The sequence below is a fragment of the Drosophila busckii genome, unplaced genomic scaffold, assembly GCF_011750605.1.
Source record: "Drosophila busckii strain San Diego stock center, stock number 13000-0081.31 unplaced genomic scaffold, ASM1175060v1 chrUn_07, whole genome shotgun sequence".
Taxonomy (NCBI): Eukaryota; Metazoa; Arthropoda; class Insecta; order Diptera; family Drosophilidae; genus Drosophila; species Drosophila busckii.
In genome coordinates, this window is record NW_022872723.1 from 2,102,025 (window position 1) to 2,110,866 (window position 8,842).

The 8,842-nt window shown below is 35.5% G+C and overlaps 1 protein-coding gene across 1 annotated transcript; it reads left to right on the forward strand.

The window, feature by feature from the left end:
• The first annotated feature begins 1,693 nt into the window (after positions 1-1,693).
• Positions 1,694-8,623, forward strand: LOC108600681. Its single transcript, XM_017988388.2, has 4 exons — positions 1,694-1,797; positions 6,094-6,299; positions 6,860-7,124; positions 8,385-8,623. Exons 1-4 carry the CDS (start codon positions 1,737-1,739, stop codon positions 8,567-8,569), a joined length of 717 nt encoding a protein of 238 aa, XP_017843877.1. The 5' UTR covers positions 1,694-1,736; the 3' UTR covers positions 8,570-8,623.
• Positions 8,624-8,842: the final 219 nt, after the last annotated feature.

Here is an 8,842-nt window from a genome sequence, read left to right on the forward strand (position 1 = left end):
CCTATGCAAGCGATTGGACGCCCCTGCATTAATTCATATGTTTGTACCTGAGAACGGTTAGAGTGCACACAACCCTAAAAACACAATGTGTACTACCATTGTGGTACTGCCAAGCACAAGAAATTGTGGTTGAGACCACACGACAATTGGTTTTGTGTGGCTTAGGGATCCGAGCAATATTTTGTGTGTGGGAATCAGCTTCCCGAATCAAAGCAGACAAAAAATTGTCATAACATTTGTTTTCTATGTGATTCTGTTTCGCTACCTGCTCGCGTCAACGTGGCTGCATTTGCATACAGACTGCACAGACGAAATATATGCACACATACATATACATATAGAAATATGAAAACTATAGTGAACCACTTGCATTAGAGCAAAAAAATGTATTTCATTATATTTAATTTGACATGTACAAGTAATTAAATATTGCGCAGACATGTAGCTGCATTTAAAAATATTGAATGGCATTCTGTTACAGATTGTTACTAACGTTTTAATATATATACCTTTATCCTCTGGAACAGCAAAATTTTAATAGTGATCATTATGACCAGCTAATAAAATTAAATATCACAGAGAACAGCATGGTGCACTTTTTTGACACTATGGTGGCATTCAAAAATCATGGGTATTGGTAAATACGCGCTCACACAACACAGGCATAAGCCATACACATACACATAAGACAAGGCTGGGTCTTGCAAAGTGCCGAAAAACAAGGGCAAAAAAAATGTGCGCGCTCACAAAGGCATAAGCGAGAAATAATCTATTTTTCTGTCTCGCTCTGTCTGCACTTGCAGCCGCGCCGACGCGACACCAGGTAGCAAAACAGAAGCGCACATAAGGCGAGGACTAAATTGTGTGATCTTTTTTCATTTTCGGGACTTTCGGGTTGGCTACCAATGAAAAATTGTCGAGCGGCAACAGCCGCAATATTGGCTGCTTATGTGCGAAATATCATGTTATTTGGTAATTACATTTGTAACATTGGTAACTTTACATTGGTAACGGCACTCATGCCGTTCCATATGCAACATTTGCAACATTCACTTGAGTTTTTTTTTTTTTTAATTATATGGCCCTAATTATTCCAAAAGGACTTATACAACAAATAATAATTATTAGTAAAATTCAATAGAAAAATTTACGCATATCCATATGTATGTATGCGTTCATGTTGATACGAATTTTTCGCACTAAATTAAATACATAAACGCAAGTACTGCAGCGAGCAAGCAAGATTATTTCTCGCGTATGCTTATGCCAGCCGATCGCATTTCGGGTTTGCGTATATTTTCCTTTGCTCTTGTATCTGTGTGGCCTGAAGCACACAGTCCTTTTCTTGGGTGTCTGTGTTTTCATATATTGTTCCGTGTTTTCTGTATGCCTGTATGGTCCTGCGCTTGCTTATGTTGTGTGCTACCACTGTTCTTAAAAATTTCCACATTTGCCGTTTTCTGGTTTGTAAATACATATCTGTGTGTTGGCCAGACTCTAAAATAAATTCGACCTTTCTCCACAATTTCAATAGTTTCCAATACAATTTCCATACACTTAACAAGTACGAAATTAAAGCTATTTACATGCTATTATTTAATGGAAAACAATCGATAGTTTAAAGATGCTATCTATGGCAATTCGTCACAGAAAAGCAATCGATAGTATTGATAGTGCCATCGATAGTTCACCACAGCGGTTAATAAGCAGGATTAAGTTTTCACTAACAGAAACAAATGTACCCAAGTGTATTAATCTTATCTTATGGAAATGTATCTCCGTTGGATATTGTCAAAAGTATGAATTTTATGAATATTATATATGTTAACCTAATTAATAAATAATATTATTGCACTCGTAAGCCGTGTATGTAAGTACCCATGTATTTTATTGTATTGGTTATGTATGGAGGTCCCTAATATTTTGTTTGACTGCAACTGGTCGGGAAGGCAAAACTGGTGACCGGTAAATAATTTATTAACATTTTTAAGAATGCCCTTTATGTTTGTCAAAAGATCGGGTAAAATTGAACAGCTTGCTTTGACATAAAATATATATGTACATACATAAAATATATATGTACATACATACACAGTATATACACATATCCTCTATTTCCTATCAAGTAAGTGGAAAAATTAAAGTTGTGCGTAACCAACTTTCATTTACACTTTGAGTAGATTATCGCAGCAAACACACGCATGCTCTCACCATCGACTCAGTTTGTCTAGCTGATTAAGAATATATATACTTTGGGGCGTCTACCACGCTTCCTTCTCTCTGTTACATATGTAACCTAATGATACCGTTTTCCATTTTGTACCAAAAAGGGCAAAGTGTATAATAATATTCAGTGGTGTCCACAACATGAATCCGATGCAATGAAAAGATACTATTTATGTAGAAAAGCTTGAAGATATTCTCAAAATTTACATTAATTTAATTTAATTTTTATACCGAGATACCAGAATGAAACCAAAGAGAATATATAATATGTATATAATATATACTGTATACTCTTTGAAGAAATATACGATGCAAATATGGAAATATTTTATATTATAAACAATAATTTAAAAATAAATTGCAATCTCAACCACTCCTAACTTGCCTATGTATTGTTTTTGGACACTCAAAATTGGTCAGCCCATCCAAAAATCAATTTTAGTTTCAGAACTTTAATATCATTTACAAATTTTTGCTGGATTAAATAGTTTATAGACAGCATAAGGTTCGAATAAATAAAAAAAACGTACGCCACCTGCAAATAGTTTTAATGGTTTTATACATTTTTTTATATTTATTTAAAATCTGTCCATATAGGGACAATCATTAAATTTTATAGTATAACTTAACCCAGGTAATATATAATTTTTAACAATTCACAATACATTGAGGGAATAGGAGTACTGATTGGTCTCGAATTGCCTCATATTGTCCAGCACGTTGATACTCAGAGGGTTATCGTGATTAGCTAACTTCGTCGTTTATTTGGCGCTAATCATCTGGATTTCCTCCGCCACCCAAGGGATCCTCAGCGTCCTGTGCAGCTCCGACTATAATGTATCGTAGCCTAGGGATGACCGCAATGTTTGATCTGAAGGCGGCGCCCCAGAGTTGAATTCCGTACGTCCATACCGGCTTGACAATGGCCTTGTATACGAAAAGCTTGTTTCTCATTTTAAGCTTTGAACCAGTGAACCAGTAAATTTGTCGTAGCTTGGTCACAAGCGCCTTCTTGGCCAGGATATGAGGGCTCCAGGTGAGCCGTAGGTCGAGGGTAGGCCCCAGATACTTCACTGTGTCGCTGTGGGATATCACGACTTAGTTATGGCTGACCGGTGGACAGTTTCCTCTTCTTCTGGTAAATGTTGCGTGGAAGGACATGTCTGCACTCACCACGATGTTTCACCTGTTCAGCCATTTCCCACACGCGTTCAATTGTTTTTGAACTATGAGCGACGCCGTCTGTTTGTTAGCGACTGCCAGGAACGCTGTGTCATCTGCATACGTTGCAACCCAGTGTCTGGGCCATTGATGACCGGTATGTCCATGTTGTATAGGGTGTAAAGGACATGGCGCAGCACATTGCCTTGGGGTACTCCCGATCTGAACGCCATCAGGTCGGATCCTTCATCTCCGCAGCGTACATAGTAGTTTCGACCCTATCGAATGCCTGCTTCACGACCAGTGGGACCGTCGAGCAGTATTGTTTACTATCATGTGCCAGGAGGATTCTTTCCACTAACCGATGGCAGTGTTGAATCCGAATCCTTGAATCTTTGGCAGCGTCTGAATCCGAATTGATGATTGAACAGCAAACTGTTGGATTCCAATTTAATCTGCGCCAAAATACTCTGTAGTATTTTGGAAAATACTGTCAACAGGCTGATCGGACATTACTTCTGCGCATTTCTATTGTGTAGGAAAGTGTCCCGCCTTCACTGCAGATGCACCGATGCCATCATAGTCGGGGTACCACCGCTAAGACCTCATCTGCGCATACCTTACCGTGTCATTCGCCTCCCTGGCAGAGGTGTGAATGTCTCATGAAGTTGCCCAGCCTTGTTGATGTGGCAATACTGGCAGCTTCTTGAATTGCCCTTATCCGGTACTCAACATTTATATTACATTAGCAATGTGCACATTAAATAGCAAAGTAGAGTTCGAATCAAACCACGAATGGTAAAGTACATACTACATATTTAACTTACAGATTTTGTTTAATTGAAAATTATGAATTAAAACATTTATAATATATATAACAATATTCCGTTTTGTTTTACTACTTTAAAACAAAACTTCTTTTTCTGCTTTATAAGCTTTATATTAAGAAATATTTGACCCAAGTAATGGAGATTTTAAAATTACCTACAATTATCTCTTATAAGATTTGTGTTGATTTGAGGTTGGTTTCATAATCCCCATAAGGCTCGATAAACTTTATTTTATTTTAATTTTGTATACATTTTTGTATTTGTAAGCAAATTTTATAAACATCTTGCAAAATCCATAACGACGTACCAATTAAAAAAGCGGGCTATCAAAGCTTATATTTACCATAATCGGCATAATTGCATCGTTCATTTTGCATTGTTCTTATATTCGTTGAATGTAAGCACTAAGCATATGCTTAGTGATATAAGCCAATGTATGTATATGAGACCAAATATCAAATTATATTGATTCTCATTAAGAAAATTAAGCAAAACAAACAGAAATGTTCAAAACACAACTTTTGAAGCTGTTACGAATGCGTGCGAATATTTTCAAATATGTTAAGAATAATTGTATAGTTTTTTCACATTATAATTTTCCAGATTTCAGACTGGTTGACTTTTTGCTGCAAATGTCGAAATGTAAAAGTAAAAGGTGTGCTACAAAAACCCTTCAGCTTGAATTTCATTTCAATTCCATTTAGCGGTGCCACCTAGTCCGATTTTTTTTTACAGTTGTCGAGCAAAAAATTAAATACTCAAATAATTTATATGTTACATAAAATTAAATAATTTAAAAAAGAAGTAAAGACCGTATTATCTGCAATGGAAATCATAACATAGTTTCTAAACAATTTTTTTCAGTCTAGGAAGGTGCCAACTATTAGCAGCCGAGTTTGAAATAATTGCGGAAAATGGTAAAAGCAAATGAAATCACTCGAAGTTCATTCGCACCCAGAAAATTTCTGTGCTGAAGTGGTCTTAGTGTAAAGCAGGGACGTCCAAGCCCTATGCTCAGTGTGCTCATTTGTTTTTGTAATTGCTCTTCAGTATAGAAAGAGCAAATGCGTGTATATATACGCGCTCTTTCCATAAGCCAATGCAAATTACACAAACAATTTTTCGAATTTTTTTTTTTGTCTGGCCTGTGCGAGCAAAAGCGACAACACTTTCTATGTGTTGTTGTTGGCCTTGGTTTCGACTGCGGCCGCGTGGCAACAACACTTTATGTGTTTGTTGTTTGTGTCTCGAAATTTTTTGGAACTTTGTTTTGTTGCTTTTGACGAAATGCGTGCACTTTAAAAAAAATTAAAACAGCTTGCACTGGACATTGCACGAAATTATCATTGTCTGCGCATACTTTGGACAAGTAAGTGATAACTCATTTATTTTCAGTGTATGAAATAAAATTGAGTTAACGGCATCTTTACTTGTGTTAGTGTTTTCGAATTAGTGTATTGGTGATTTGCTCTTCCCTATGCAAGCGTTTGGACGCCCCTGGTATAAAGCAATTTCACTACGAATTTCTAAGTATTTTTGGCAAAAAAGAGAGTGCAAGTTAAATATCTGTGCCCTTTAATTGCATCGTGAAACCATAAATATACATATAACCAAAAGTAATTTAGTATTTGGGCATGCATGCACTGAAAATGAAAAGGCGATCTTAACCCCTAATGTGTGAAATAATCTCTCCGAGTACTCTGTACGCATTAAAGCCGACTATTGTGCCTTTAACAGACACGCATGAACTTTGCTTCTTACAAGCTGTAATTTATCTGATTTATCGTTGGATTAAACAAATATTTTAAACATCTTTGCTGTTTCTGTATATCACTGAATATGTTTGACTAACTAATTTTTGTATTATTTTTTATAGATTTACTTTGTGGATTGGATCAAAAAATAAATCCAACAATAATTTCACATAAGTCTGTTGCAATAAACTGTTTTGAATGTAATATTATCACAAAATATTACAACACGAAAATATTCCTAATACCTTTTGACGAAAATTATGATCAAGTTCCAACAGAAATTAGAAAGGCGACAGAAGCTTTAATTGTGTATTTCGACCCAACAGACGTAAGTGTATGGATTTTTATTATTTATATGTATAGCACGAGCTCTAAACTATATTTAGTTGTAAAATGCAATTTCAGACACTGAAATATTTTTTTTATAAATAAAATATACTGCTGAGACTGATACAAATATGTACATGCAACAAGTAGGAGGAAGTATATCGATATCGCTTTATTTCATCCCGCTGTACTACGGTCGAATCAACCGAGTCCCTTTTATGATTTCAGCTTTCACTAGTAAATTCTTTTGCATCCTTGTATACATTCTTAAGCACTGTGACTATTAGGAGTGTCATTGCGAGCGTCGCTGTTAACACTCCAACAAAAACTTTTTTGTGTGACGCGTAAACTGTTGTGTATATGAATTTGAGAATTAGTTTGCTGTCAATGATGGCTATCTTTTCCACAACAGGCTTTTTGTTCCATAGTCACAATGTATCATAAAGTAGACCACGTCAAATTATAATAATTTTGTGAATTTCATATACGATATATTATGATATATTTCATATATCCCTTTCATACAATGCTTATCTTAATTCTCTATCTAAATATTTACAGGAAACATTTGCAAAAAATCTATCTGGCATAAACAAGTTTGCAGTTAATAATAACATTCAACTTGGGTTTCTTATTACGAATTCATTTTCTGTTGTGCCTCACGACAAAACCATTGATTGTTTGAAAAAAGAAGCAAATATATTATTTGACTTCATAACGTTAACTTCAGACAACGAAGAACAGGGTTCATCAACTGGATATGTGGAGGTTTTAAGCGGATTCAAAAATTTTGTGTGGTCAAGCGTAGAAGTTCAACCTTCTTCAAGTAAGTAAAATTTTAATCAATAATGAACGCGTTTATGATTTGGAAAAAAAATATTGAGCTAGGAGTATCTGTACACTGCGCACCATTTGGTTATGGCTTTTATTTTATTTCGTCCCCCCTCCCCTGAAAATAAAAATAAATAAATCTCATTGAATGCCGCCAATCTCTTAACGAGGTGGTATGTTAATATTAGATTTCTATGAGTGCCTTGTCCTCGGAACATTGAAGGAAATGAAATAGCAGACGAACTGGCAAGGAAAGAAATCTGAGATACGCTCCTCACCGTAAGGAGTAAGGTATGTGTGTCACTGCATAATAAAATAGCAGCAATACAGCATTTAACTGTTCGCTGGAGAGAGTTAACCACCTGTGCTATCTCCAAGCTCACATAGCCAGACCCCAGGTCTCCAACATCTCAATGCGGGGAGGAGCCCTCATGGGGAACTGTCTCATAGGCACACAAGCCAGGAGACTGTGATTTTTACAAAAGTTGCAACTGTGCAGAAGATGATGAAAGCGTAGAGCATTTCTGTCACTGTCCTGCTCTCATTCATAACGACATATTAGAACTTGGTCCAGGAATAAACCAAATTCTCAAATAAATTGTATCAAGTAATTGAGTCAGTAGGGAGCAAACAAGCGTTTAATAGGTAGTAACACAAAGTGCCAACGTTGACCTAAGTCAGACGGGGCAACAACCTTCCCAGCCATACAGGCTAAATGCATAATGACATAGTGTTTCCAAATTATTTTATATAACCTTCAACTTATTCAATTCAGACATCGAAGGTGGCGCGAAGCTGCCTGATTACTACATTAGTAAAGGACCATAATATGTTTAATAACATAAACGTATTTAATCCCCCATTGAAAAAAGCCTGAGTACGCCGATGCTACGCGCATTTATTTATGCCTGAGTAAGAACAATTCAACAATGTTTGTTTATTGTTATAATTAAGTTCCACTTAATTACATTTATAATTACAAATAAAATTGTAAGTTAAATTTAGAACAAAATATTCCTTGAATTTAAAAACATTTCGTGTAAAAAGCTGAAATTTTTGTATGTAGTTATGACGCCGAACGCCATTTTCTTCGTTATTCGGCGGCGGCGTGGCTTGGTGGCGCATACGTCTAATCTATAAAGAGATTAATAAATACATTCAATATTAATATTTATAGTTTAATGGAAAACTACATGTTTTATACAAAATTGTGTAGCTAAATAAATAAATAAAAATGTTATCTTTTGATTTCTAGGCTGGAAAAATAAACACAATAACCCTGATGATCTGGAAAATGAACTGCATGATTTTGAGAAATTACTTATTGCTGCACAGACTTTAAGAAACGATTCTTTACTGACTAGGGAACAAGTTTTAAGCAAGGCAGAGGAACTAGCGGAAGCTGTGTCAGACATTTTGCAAGAACACGATAGTGAATAAAATAATTTTAAATACTTATTGTACTATAAACTAATCACATTGATTAGGAATTTTAAACAAATTGTAGTAACTTTGTTTTATTAAAAATGAAATGTACAATGCTGAAGTTTAAATTTCAACTACAAAGAGAACAACCCCCATAAAATGGAAGAAGATCGTAGCTACACCTATAAATAATCCAAAATCAACACAAAATGCTGTGCGACACAGCGAAAACGTTTTATGAATCGTAAGTTGTAAAGTGCGTCTGTGTATTTACTGCAATCTCCATGG

Bases quoted from the DNA above. Each gene is read 5' to 3' on its own strand.
- LOC108600681 (XM_017988388.2), top strand. From the start codon at position 1,737: ATGTACCCAAGTGTATTAATCTTATCTTATGGAAATGTATCTCCGTTG. The intron at 1,798-6,093 runs GTATGAATTTTA...TATTTTTTATAG, and splicing joins TCCGTTGGATATTGTCAAAA to ATTTACTTTGTGGATTGGAT. The intron at 6,300-6,859 runs GTAAGTGTATGG...AAATATTTACAG, and splicing joins TGTATTTCGACCCAACAGAC to GAAACATTTGCAAAAAATCT.